At 42.5% G+C, this 13,662-nt stretch overlaps 1 protein-coding gene across 4 annotated transcripts in view; it reads right to left on the bottom strand.

Annotated features, from left to right (window-relative positions):
- Positions 1–13,662, bottom strand: part of rassf4a (Ras association domain family member 4a) — a 90,067-nt gene that overhangs the window by 14,831 nt on the left and 61,574 nt on the right. For 3 of the 4 annotated variants that reach the window (XM_029753349.1, XM_029753351.1, XM_029753353.1), the window contains one exon: positions 234–501. In XM_029753349.1, the coding sequence (XP_029609209.1) occupies positions 234–501 (268 nt within the window). The remainder of the gene's footprint in view (positions 1–233; positions 502–13,662) is intronic. The other variant, XM_029753352.1, reaches the window with a different exon arrangement.

Genomic DNA, 13,662 nt, shown 5'->3' with positions numbered 1-13,662 from the left:
TTTTACTGCCAATGTCTGTCTATGGAGATTGCATAGCTTGGTGCTCGATTTTATACACCTGTCAGCAACGGGTGTGGCTGAAATAGCCGAATCCACTAATTTGAAGCGGTGTCCACATACTTTTGTATATAGTGTATCTTAAGATGAATGCACTAACTAACTGTAAGTCGCTCTGAATAAGAGTGTCTGCTAAATGACTAAAATGTAATGTCTGTCCGTGTGTGTGTACTTACAGGTCAAGGCAGGGTCAGTAGCTCTGTCGAGTATGTTGTTGTTAGATTCTGTCTGCTTTGGAAGAACCTGGGATCTCTCATTCCTACAAACACAAATTATTGACATAACTGATTGGCACTCACATAGGCTTAGTGCATTTGTGTGTGTGTACCTGTTGACTCCTCCGTAGTGGAGTCTCTCGTTGTCGTCGTGCATCTGCAGTCTGATTGGTCGCCGCAGACCCCAGTAGATATTCAACAGCCCCTCAACGACCAGCGCTTCCTCCTCCTACACACACACACACACACACACACACACACACACACACACACACACACACACACACACACACACACACACACACACACACACACACACACGGTGTGTCTGTATAAAACGCGCTGCCTCATGCTCTGCTCATACTCTCACTCAATCACACACGGTCGTGTGGCCGGTCACACATGGTGGCTCTTTGGACCAGCTACAGGTCTGTCAGTCTCAGAGTGGATTTTTACTGTCAGTGCAGCAAGCAGAGATTTTTCTGCACTTCATCACAGATGAGCTCATCTCCAATATCGTTGCTCAAATATTCAGCTAGGTCTAAAATTTGAGGATATGTTTCAGGTTGTGCGCTACTGGTATAGAAGTCAGGTGCAGGAGAGCAGAGAGTTGTGATCAGGCGCACACTTTATTTGGCAGAAGCAACAACAGACGGACGCAACTGTGTCAACAAAACCTCCAGCCAATGGCAAAAGTGAAAAGAGCGACAACAGTCACAATGATGCAAATGTTTAACAATTAAACATACTTCGGGTTAAACACGGTACCTGGGGAAAAACCAGCCTGGCACGTCACACAGAACACGTAACAAAACAATTCCACACAAAGACATGGGGGGGAACAGAGGGAATATATATGTAGTGTGATTAGGGAATGTAAACCAGGTGTGCGGGGAAACAAGACAAAACACATGGAACAATGAGAAGTGGAGCGGCGATGGCTAGAAGACCGGTGACGTCGACCGCCGAACGCCGCCCGAACAAGGAGAGGAGCCGACTTCGGCGGAAGTCGTGGCAATATGGTACTTTTACCACTGGTCAAATGTTATTTTGTTTAGACATAAAATGTAGCTGGTTTAAAGTATAATTGCTTTTTCTGGCATTAAGTATTATTCTTTTTTATATATAATTTATATGTGCACAAAATATTTTTGGGGATTCCCTTTATACCATATTGACACAGTAGTATAAAAGGTGGGATGTCACCATACAAAATTCCATAGATCCTACTATCCATGTGAGTTTTCCAACATACGTAGATGTTGGAATATAGAATGGTAATGGTAAGGAAAAAGACACACGTGAGTCCTCGCGACTCATTGATACTATCATTCCTCTAATTTAGTAATTGTCTTACAAACACAACACACAGATCTCCAACCCTCCTGTCTCTACTGTCTCTCCTCTGTAATATGAAGCATAGATGGCTGCTTCTGCCCCTACCTCACCTCCCCAACATCACTGAGACCTCGGAGGTCCCGGCCCACCAAGCCCAGTCATTCTCCCAGTCTCCATCCCAGTGCTCCCAGTCCCTGGAGGGGTATATAACCAGTATCCAGGCCCTGGCCAGACCAGTGGCCCCATAAGGCTCCAGAGGATGGCTGTTCTCCAAGTCCCAGATGAAACACTCTGTCTCAGCTTCGCTGCCCCGCGCCATCCGTATTAGAATCACCAGCCCCATCACCCCCACAGGCCAAGCCCTAGAGCAGCTATCAGGCATGCAGGCTGAGGAGGGAGAGGGAATGTGCGGGTAGAGACCCCATGGAATGGCTGTATGGACAAACACACACACAAAAAAAGACTAGGGGCTCTATTCAATCAGGTCCGCTTTAGCCGACATTGCTTGCTCCCTTGCTTTTGGTGGTGTTGGAGGTGGAACTGCGTTAGAGCTGTCAAATCTACAAGTGACTCCTGGCATTATCCCTAAAGCGGACATTGCTATTTGCTGCACTGAGTCACAATAAGAGAATTCAACATACAGCCTTGTGCTCAAGTTTGAACACTGGAATGTGAGATGTAATCTAAACCTCGATTAGGCTGATCTACTGTATATATCAATGAATTGGCGAGGGAACTAAAACAGTCTGCAGCACTGAAGTCAAATGTCTACTGTTTGCTGATGATCCCCAACCAAGGAGGGCCTACAGCATCACCTAGATCTTCTGCACAGATTCTGTCAGACCAGGGCCCCAACAGTAAATCTCAGTAAAACAAAAATAATCGTGTTCCAAAAAAGGTAGTTGCCCAGGACCATTAAAACAAATTTAATCTAGAGACTGTTTCCCCAGAGCACACTATACTTACCTCGGACTAAACATCAGCACCACAGGTAACTTTCACAAAGCTGTGAACGATCTGAGAGACAACGCAAGAAAGGCTTTCTACGCCAACAAAAGGAACATAAAATTCGACATCCCAAATAGGATCTGGCTACAAATACTTGAATCAGTTATAGAACCCATTGCCATTTATGGTTGTGAGGTCTGGGGTCCGCTCACCAACCAAGAATTCACAAAATGGGACAAACACCAAATTGAGATTCAATCTGCAAAAACATCCTCCGTGTACAACGTAAAACGCCAGCAGAATTAGGCCGATACCAGAAAAGAGCCGTTAAATTCTACAACCACCTAAAAGGAAGCGATTCCCAAACCTCCATAACAAACCATCACCTACAGAGAGATAAACGTAGAGAAGAGTCCCCTAAGCAAGCTGGTCCTGGGGCTCTGTTCAAACACAAACAGACCCCACCGGTCTAAATTTGCAAAAATGCCTAAAAATCTATTTTTGCTTTGTCATTATGGGGTATTGTGTGTAGATTGATGAGGGAAAAAACTATTTAATACATTTTAGAATAAGGCTGTAACGTAACAAAATGTGGAAAAAGTCAAGGGGTCTGAATACTTTGTGAATGCACTGTAAATCCTCATTATTTCATAAGCCGGTCATACCAAGGATCATTTAGCTATTTTATTTAGAATTTTATGACCCCTGTTGGTACAATATATATATACACTGCTCAAAAAAATAAAGGGAACACTGAAACAACACAATGTAACTCCAAGTCAATCACACTTCTGTGAAATCAAACTGTCCACTTAGGAAGCAACACTGATTGACAATAAATTTCACATGCTGTTGTGCAAATGGAATAGACAACAGGTGGAAATTATAGGCAATTAGCAAGACACCCCCAATAAAGGAGTGGTTCTGCAGGTGGTGACCACAGACCACTTCTCAGTTCCTATGCTTCCTGGCTGATGTTTTGGTCACTTTTGAATGCTGGCGGTGCTTTCACTCTAGTGGTAGCATGAGACGGAGTCTACAACCCACACGAGTGGCTCAGGTAGTGCAGCTCATCCAGGATGGCACATCAATGCGAGCTGTGGCAAGAAGGTTTGCTGTGTCTGTCAGCGTAGTGTCCAGAGCATGGAGGCCCTACCAGGAGACAGGCCAGTACATCAGGAGACGTGGAGGAGGCCGTAGGAGGGCAACAACCCAGCAGCAGGACCGCTACCTCTGCCTTTGTGCAAGGAGGAGCAGGAGGAGCACTGCCAGAGCCCTGCAAAATGACCTCCAGCAGGCCACAAATGTGCATGTGTCTGCTCAAACAGACTCCATGAGGGTGGTATGAGGGCCCGACGTCCACAGGTGGGGGTTGTGCTTACAGCCCAACACCGTGCAGGACGTTTGGCATTTGCCAGAGAACACCAAGATTGGCAAATTCGCCACTGGCGCCCTGTGCTCTTCACAGATGAAAGCAGGTTCACACTGAGCACATGTGACAGACGTGACAGAGTCTGGAGACGCCGTGGAGAACGTTCTACTGCCTGCAACATCCTCCAGCATGACCGGTTTGGCAGTGGGTCAGTCATGGTGTGGGGTGGCATTTCTTTGGGGGGCCGCACAGCCCTCCATGTGCTCGCCAGAGGTAGCCTGACTGCCATTAGGTACCGAGATGAGATCCTCAGACCCCTGGCCTCAGACCCCTGGCCCCTTGGCCCTGGCTTCCTCCTAATGCAAGACAATGCTAGACCTCATGTGGCTGGAGTGTGTCAGCAGTTCCTGCAAGAGGAAGGTCATTGATGCTATGGACTGGCCCGCCCGTTCCCCAGACCTGAATCCAATTGAGCACATCTGGAACATCATGTCTCGCTCCATCCACCAACGCCACGTTACACCACAGACTGTCCAGGAGTTGGCGGATGCTTTAGTCCAGGTCTGGGAGGAGATCCCTCAGGAGACCATCCGCCACCTCATCAGGAGCATGCCCAGGCGTTGTAGGGAAATCATACAGGCACGTGGAGGCCACACACACTACTGAGCCTCATTTTGACTTGTTTTAAGGACATTACATCAAAGTTGGATCAGCCTGTAGTGTGGTTTTCCACTTTAATTTTGAGTGTGACTCCAAATCCAGACCTCCATGGATTGATAAATTGGATTTCCATTGATTATTTTTGTGTGATTTTGTTGTCAGCACATTCAACTATGTAAAGAAAAAAGTATTTAATAAGATTATTTCATTAATTCAGATCTAGGATGTGTTATTTTAGTGTTCCCTTTATTTTTTGAGCAGTATATATATATATATATATACATACATATATACACACACACAAAGTTTTAGAACACCTACTCATTCAAGGGTTTTTCTTTATTTTTACTATTTTCTACAGTGTAGAACAATAGTGAAGACATCAAAACAATGAAATAACACATATGGAATCATGTAGTAACCAAAAAAGTGTTAAACAAATGAAAATATATTTTATCTTTGAGATTCTTCAAATAGCCACCTGAGATTCTTCAAATAGCCACCTTTGCCTTGATGACAGCTTCGCACACATGGAATTCTCTCAACCAGCTTCATGAGGTGGTCACCTGGAATACATTTCAACAGGTGTGCCTTCTTAAAGGTTAATTTGTGGAATACGTTTCCCTCTTAATGTGTTTGAGCCAATCAGTTGTGTTGTGACAAGGTAGGGGTGGTATACAGAAGATATATTTGGTAAAATACCAAGTCCATATCATGGCAAGAATAGCTCAAATAAGCAAAGAGAAACACCAGTCCATCATTACTTTAAGACATGAAGGTCAGTCAACACGGGCATTTTCAAGAACTTTGAAAGTTTCTTCAATTGCAGTTTCAAAAACCATCAATCGTTATGATGAGGACCGTGTCATGACTTTCCCTCTTGAGTGAGGATCATAGGTGCCAGATCAACCCCCCCCTCTCTCTCCCACCAGAGTTTTATGACTTAACTGTTTAAAACCTCTCTAAGGTAGGGGGCAGTATTTTCACAGCCGGATGAAAAACATACCCAAATTAAATGGCCTACTACTCGGGCCCAGGAACTAGAATATGCATATTATTAGTCGATTTGGATAGAAAACACTTTGAAGTTTCTAAAACTGTTTGAATGATGTCTGTGAGTATAACAGCACTCATATGGCAGGCAAAAACCTGAGAAAAATCTAACCAGGAAGTGAGAATTCTGGTGCTTGTAGTCCTTTCAAGTCATTTCAAGTCAAAAATCTAACCAGGAAGTGAGAATTCTGGTGCTTGTAGTCCTTTCAAGTCATCCTTTCAAGTCAGCCTATCAAACACACAGTGACTTAGGGTTCATTTTGCACTTCCTAAGGTTTCCACTAGATGTCAACAGTCTTTAGAAAGTTGTTTGAGGCGTCTATGATGAACAGAGAGCGAACAGAGGAAGTTGGAAGTTGTTTACTCAGGAAGGTACTGGCCTTCATTGGCGCGCGTTCACATGAGAGTTAGCTGTGTTCCAAAATGTTTTTCAAGACAATAGAATCATCCGGTTGGAATATTGTTGAAGTTCTAAGTGATAAATGCCCTAAAGATTGATGCTATACAACGTTTGACATGTTTGAACGATTGTAAATAGATCGTTTTTAACTTTTCGTCGTGATATTTTCCGGGCTTCCTACACTTGGAGTAGCTAACTGAACGCGCTAACAACAAGGAGGTATTTGGAAATAAATTATGGAGTTTATCGAACAAAACAACATTTATTGTGGACCTGGGATTCCTGGAAGTGCCATCTGATGAAGATCATCAAAGGTAAGTGAATTTTTCTAATGCTATTTATGATTTTAGATGAATCCAAAATGGCGGGTATCTGTATTGCCTAGTGTATTTTTCTGAGCGCAGTACTCAGATTATTGCAAAGTGTGCTTTCCTCGTGAAGCTTTTCTGAAATCTGTCACAGCATTTGCATAAAGGAGATGTTCATCTATAATTCTTTGAATAACAGTTTAATATTTTATCAACGTTTATGGTGAGTATTTTTGTAAATTGTTGTGCTGATTCACTGGGGGTATTGGAGGCAAAATATTTTCTGAACATCACGCGCCAATGTAAAATGTGGTTTATGGATATAAATATGAACTTGATCGAACAAAAAATGCATGTATTGTGTAACATGATGTCCTAGGAGTGTCATCTGATGAAGATCGTCAAAGGTTAGTGCATAATTTTAGCTGGTTTTCTGGTTTTTGTGACGCCTGTCCTTGCTAGGAAAATGGCTGTGTGCTTTTTCTTGTGTTGGAACTGTCCTAACATAATCTAAATGTATGCTTTCGCCATAAAGCCTTTTTGAAATCGGACAATGTGGTTACATTAAGGAGACGTGTACCTTTAAAATGGTGTAAAATAGTCCTTTGTTTGAGAAATTTGAATTATGACATTTTGTGGTTTTGAATGTGGCGCTCTGATTTTTCACTGGCTGTTGAATAGTGTGAACCGTGGGTGGGACGCTAGCATCCCACCTGCCCAAGAGAGGTTAATACCTTGCAGGAACTCTCTCCCACTCTGCAGAAATGGAGTTGAAAATCCCTTTGTTACAACAGAGAGATTTTGTGGTACTGTAACATCCAAGATTGGATAATGAAACAATATTTCTGTAATCTAAACATTTGGAATGGTTCGTGGGTATTTAAAGAATAATCATGTCCAACGTTTATTGTTTTGTTAAAGACATTATAATGTAAACATTGTAACTTTAAGAGCTTTAACAATATATATGTCAGAGTTACATCTAAATGTTGTAAAACTTATATGATTAAATATGAAACTATTTGTGATAAGATAAAATGTAATTTTAGTCTTCTAAATGAGAAGTTGTATTTTCATATAAACCTGGGCCTAGTCAAGCATAAAACCCCTCGTGACGAAATTCACATCAGACAAAGTAGGCGGACGGTAAGCCGGACGTCACGAATGGTTAGACAATAGAGACCAGAAAAACGTGGAGCGGTGGCTGCATGTTGAAATGGTAGGAATTTAAATCTCTAGAGACCAGACAGCGTGAAGTGGTGGCTACGCGGCTGAGAAATGGTTTAAAACGAAAGACCAGTGTGACCAACAGCATGAGCTGAAAGGTACGAAATGGTTAGAAACTCTGAAACTCTCTCGAAGAAGAAGACTACACAGGAACATTCAGTCTGCAGCTGTTTAAGTACTTTAGTCTAGTAAACTCCACCAAGGACCACCGTGTGTTACTTTGAAGGATCCATTCTAACAAACACTTCCAGAATGAAGATCCATTCTAACAGACACTCCGAGACCAAGAAGCTATGACTACAAAGGACATGGTGAACTCTGGTGGACAACCACGGACTTACACAACCAGAGACTTTCTGATGAACTACTCTCCACAGACTGATCAAGTGATTATAACAGAGTGAGATGACAAAGACATACAAGCGTAAATATGTACATTGCATTTCTAAATCCGAATGAGCAGTTGTTAGGGTGCTAAATATCCATATTTACGATGAGCATATTATTCAATTGTATGCACGATAGTGTAACTATTGTACAAATATTGTGTAACAAGCCATCATATCGGGAAGGTCCACTAGAGACTTTTCATTGCATCATGTTAGTAACCAATGTATAATCTATCCTGTGTGTGTGTTTATGTGATCATTGATTAGTTAGTAAATAAATAATTAAGCCAATTAAGCCAATGTTCAAAATGAGACTGAAATAGGAGCAAACGACTGATGGATGACGGATAGTATATCGAGATATTCTGATATTTTTTAGTTAATTCGGGAAACGGTAACTTTTCCTTTGGTGCCCCAGATTACTACTTAATTAATTATTATATGATTAATTTAATTGTCTAATAATTGTACATGGTATGTAATTATTTGATAAAATAATCGTCATTGCATTAATGGTACCAACGTCACGACAACCGCCACAGGAATGGAAAACCCAGAGTTACCTCTGCTGCAGAGGGTAAGTTAACAGCCTCTGAAATTGCAGCCCAAATAAATGCTTCACACAGTTCAAGTAACAGACACATCTCAACGTCAACTGTTCAGAGGAGACTGTGTGAATCAATCCTTTATGATCGAATTGCTGCAAAGAAACCACTACTAACGGACACCAATAATAAGACGAGACTTTCTTGGGCCAAGAAACACAGCAATGGACATTAAACCGGTGGAAATTTGTCCTTTGATCTGGAGTCCAATTTTTGGTTCCAACTGCCGTGTCTTTGTGAGACACGGTGTGGGTGAACGGATGATCTCCACATGTGTATTTCCCACCGTGAAGCATGGAGGAGGAGGTGTTATGGTGTGGGGGTGCTTTGCTGATGACAGTGTCTGTGATTTATTTATAACTCAAATACACACTTAACCAGCATGGCTACCACAACATTCTGCAGTGATATGCCATCCCATCTGGTTTGCGCTTAGTGGGACTATCATTTGTTTTTCAACACGACAATGACCCAACACAGCTTCAGGCTGTGTAAGGGCTATTTGACCAAGAAGGAAAGTGATGGAGTGCTGCATCAGATGACCTGGCCTTCACAATCCCCCGACCTCAATCAAACTGAGATGGTTTGGGATGAGTTGGACCGCAGAGTGAAGAAAAAGCAGCCAACAAGTGCTCAGCATATGTGGGAACTCCTTCAAGACTGTTGGAAAAGCAGTCCAGGTGAAGCTGGTTGAGAGAATGCCAATAGTGTGAAAAGCTGTCATCAAGGCAAAGGGAGGCTATTTGAAGAATCTCAAATATAAAATATATTTAGATGATCACTTTTTTGGTTACTACATGAATCCATATGTGCTATTTCATAGTGTTGATGTCCTCACTATTATTCTACAATATAGAAAAAACCCTTCAATGAGTAAATGTTATAAAACCTTTGACCGGTAGTGTATATATTTGATTAAATATGCTATAAATATGTTTGATATCTTCTGTGCCCATATGAATAACCCCTATGATGTAACTGGAATGATGAGATAGATGTTCTTCTTCTATCTTTTTGTTTTATTATTTCTCTGCCATACTGTGTTCGATCTTGTCTAGCCATCTTGTCTCAAGAGGACCACAATGGAAATAAGTCCCAGACTTTATTGTGCATTATCCTCAATGATTTTATTCATGTGCATATATGGCTTTTTCAAGTTTTATGTGTGCTTGTTTTTTAAAATGGTCGAATTAATAAACTAAACTACTATTAGCCCATAGAAAGTCATTGAATAACATACTCATACATGAAGAAAAAAAATCTAAAGGAAGTATATTTTGAAGTGTCTGTCCTATATCTGAGAGATATAAGAAAGCTCAGGAAAAAAGTCCTATGACACTTTTGAGGGTCGTAGAGTAAAACGGAGAACACCATCATGAACACCATCGTGAGAGTCATCTCTCATCGTGAGAGTCTCAACTTTCCATAGGGTTATGTTGGTGTGTAGCCCAAACAATTTGGACGCTACAGACAAATGTTGGCACATCGGCAGTACCGACTTCAGACAAGTCTCGTGACTCTTAGTTTGTAGCCCAAACCATTTGGATGCTACAGATGTTTGTGACAATCAGCTCTGTAGCGCTGCCAAATTCCACCCCAAATGCGGAAGGCAGACATCTGTGGATGCGGTGAATTAAGACGCAGCCAATGGAAAGATATCTCTAGTTTAAACAGACAGATTTTGATTGGGATTTTTTTATTATGCCCACTGATGGGTTCTGACTGGGACTGGATTGAGCTGGTCTGGACTGAACTAGATGTCGTGACACTCAATTGTGACACCATGCTTGATATATATGTATTACTATGCAGGGACTCTGGTCTTACTGGACTAATGTTTACAATCTGTGGAGTTTAATTTAAAAGATCATTCTATTTTGTAATAAAATACTTTTGCAACACACCAAGATGGCGCCGACAATGGTCGCCCTTTTGCTAGCTCCAGCCAACGTTGCAGTCTTTTGTTTATTTCAGAGTTATTTTTTACTTTATTTGATCAGAAAGTTTATAGTTGATCAGAAAGTTTCTAGTACTATTTCTTATCACTGACAAGCACTTCTGAACATCAGATCGGAGATTACTCACCATAAATGTAACTTTCCGGAGCTGGATCATCTGTCTAGACTACCCAAAGCATTTCCATTTATCACTGGAGCTCTTTTATCAAAAAGATGCTGCCTGAGGAGGGGAAGGCGAGCTAGAGTTCTAGTCCGATTAAGGGAAAGGGCAAACCACCCTCTGCTTCCTAGGGTTGCTAATGTACAGAACATTTTAGTCATTTAGCAGACGCTCTTATCCAGAGCAACTAGGGTTAAGTGCCTTGCACAGGCAGATTTCTTTGGTGTGTTTTCTTTAACCTTAATTTAACTATGCAAGTCAGTTAAGAACAAATTCTTATTTTCAATGACGGCCTACCAAAAGGCAGAAGGCCTCCTACGTGGAAGGGGGTTGGTATTAAAAACAAAAATAAATTAAATAAAAGTAAAGGACAAAACACACATCATGACAAGAGAGACAACACTACATAAAGAAAGACCTAAGACAACAACATAGCATGGCAGCAACACATGACAACACAGCATGGCAGCAACACAACAACATGGTAGCAGCACAACATGGTAGCAGCACAACATGGCAGCAGCACAGAGTACAACCATTATTGGGCACAGACAACAGCACAAAGGGCAAGAAGGTAGAGACAACAATACATCACGCAAAGCAGCCACAACTGTCAGTAAGAGTGTCCATATTTGAGTCTGAATTAAGAGATTGAGATAAAACTGTCCAGTTTGAGTGTTTGTTGCAGCTCGTTCCAGTTGCTAGCTGCAACGAACTGAAAAGATGAGCGACCCAGGGATGTGTGTGCTTTGGGGACCATTAACAGAACGGGTGTTGTATATGGAGCATGAGGGCTGCAGTAGATACCTCAATAGGGGGGAGTGAGGCCTAAGAGGGTTTTATACATGAGCATCAACCAGTGGGTCTTGCGACGGATATACAGAAATGACCAGTTTACTGAAGAGTGTAGAGTGCAGTGATGTGTCCTATAAGGAACACTAGTGTCAAATCTGATTGCCGAATGGTAAAGAACATCTAGCCACTCGAGAGCACCCTGACCTGCCGATCTATAAATTACGTTGGCGTAATCTAGCATGGGTAGGATGGTCATCTGAATCAGGGTTAGTTTGGCAGCTGGGGTGAAACAGGAGCGATTACGATAGAGGAAACCAAGTCTAGATTTAACTTTAGTTTGCAGCTTTGATATGTGCTGAGAGAAGGACAGTGTACTGATTAGCTATATTCTCAAGTACTTGTATGAGGTGACTACTTCAAGCTTTAAGCCCTCAGAGGTAGTAATCACACCTGCGGGGAGAGGGTCATTCTTCTTACCAAACCACATTGCCTTTGTTTTGGAGGTGTTCAGAACAAGGTTAAAGGCAGAGAAAGCTTGTTGGACACTAAGAAAGCTTTGTTGGGCATTTAATACAAAATCTGGGGAGTAGCCAGCTGAGTATAAGACTGTATCATCTGCATATGGATGAGAGAGCTGGATGAGAGTGCTTCCTACTATCTGAGCATGTTGTTGATGTAAATTGAGAAGAGCGTGGTTCCTAGGATCGAGCCCTGGGGTACACCCTCGGTGACAGGCAGTGGCTGAGACAGCAGATGTTCTGACTTTATACACTGCACTCTTTGAGAGAGGTAGTTAGCAAACCAGGCCAAAGAACCCTCAGAGACACCAATGGTCCTTAGCCGGCCCACAAGAATGGAATGGTCTACCGTATCAAAAGCTTTGGCCAAGTCAATAAAAATAGCAGCATAACATTGCTTGGAATCAAGGGCAATGGTGACATCATTGAGGACCTTTTAAGGTTGCAGTGACACATCCATAAACTGAGCGGAAACCAGATTGCATACCAGAGAGAATACTCTAGACATCAAGAAAGTCAGTCAGTTGATTATTTATTGACAAGTTCTTAGACACTTTTGATAAAAAGGGCAAAATAGAAATAGGCCTATAACAGTTAGGATCAGCTTGATATCCCCCTTTAAATAAAGGATGAACCGTGGCTGCCTTCCAAGCAATGGGAACCTCCCCAGACAGGAGAGACGGGTTAAAAAGGTCGGAGAAAGGCTTGGCGATGATAGGGGCAGCAACCTTAAAGAAGAAAGGGTCTAAACCATCTGACCCAGATGTTTTTTTGGGGTCAAGTTTAACGAGCTCCTTTAGCACCTCGGACTCAGTGACTGCCTGCAGGGAGAAACTTTGTAGTGGGGCAGGGAAAAAGAGGGAGGGGCATCAGGGCTAGTCGCATTAGAAGGGGTGGGAGATTAGGAAATGTTGGACAGGCAAGGCGGCATGGCTGAGTCAAATAGGAATCCTGACTTAATGAAGTGGCGATTAAAGAGCTCAGACTTGTGCTTCTTGTCAGTAACAACTACATCATCAACTTTAAGGGACATGGACAGCTCTGAGGAGGAGGGTTTATTCTCCAGGTCTTTAACTGTTTTTCAGAACTTCTTGGGGTTAGACCAGTCCTTCTCAAATAGTGGGGCGCGCCCCCCTGGGGGGGCTCGGAACGATGCCAGGGGGGGCGCGTGACCCCGGGGAACACGCTTTTTTTTGCCGCGTAGTAGTTTTTTTTTTTACCGAACAAGAGCACAGAGCAGGAGATATGAAGTGCAGATAACAAACCCTTAGAGACACCATGGAAAAATATTTAACAGGGATGAAAAGAAAGGCGGAGAGAGACGGAGATAATGAGACAAACGTAAGTCTCCCGAAAGCTAAGACGAGGAAATATGACGAAGTGTATGTCGCGCTTGGCTTCACTGTGACTACGGTGGGAGACGAGGAAAGACCGGTATGTTTACTGTGTCTAAAAATGTTGGCAGCGGACAGCATGAAGCCAAATAAATTAAGGCGTCACTTAAAGACATTACACCCCAATCACGCTGATAAGCCGCTTGAGTTTTTTCAGCGAAAACGTGCCGAATATTGTCAACAATCGTCCCGCTTTGTGAATGCTACTTCAGTAAACCAGCGAGCACTGTTAGCATCATATAAGGTGGCGTACCAAATTGCTCAG

Source organism: Salmo trutta, chromosome 5, assembly GCF_901001165.1.
Source record: "Salmo trutta chromosome 5, fSalTru1.1, whole genome shotgun sequence".
Lineage (NCBI taxonomy): Eukaryota > Metazoa > Chordata > Actinopteri > Salmoniformes > Salmonidae > Salmo > Salmo trutta.
The sequence above is the reverse complement of the archived record's forward strand: the minus strand, read 5'-3'. Positions and strand labels throughout refer to the sequence as shown.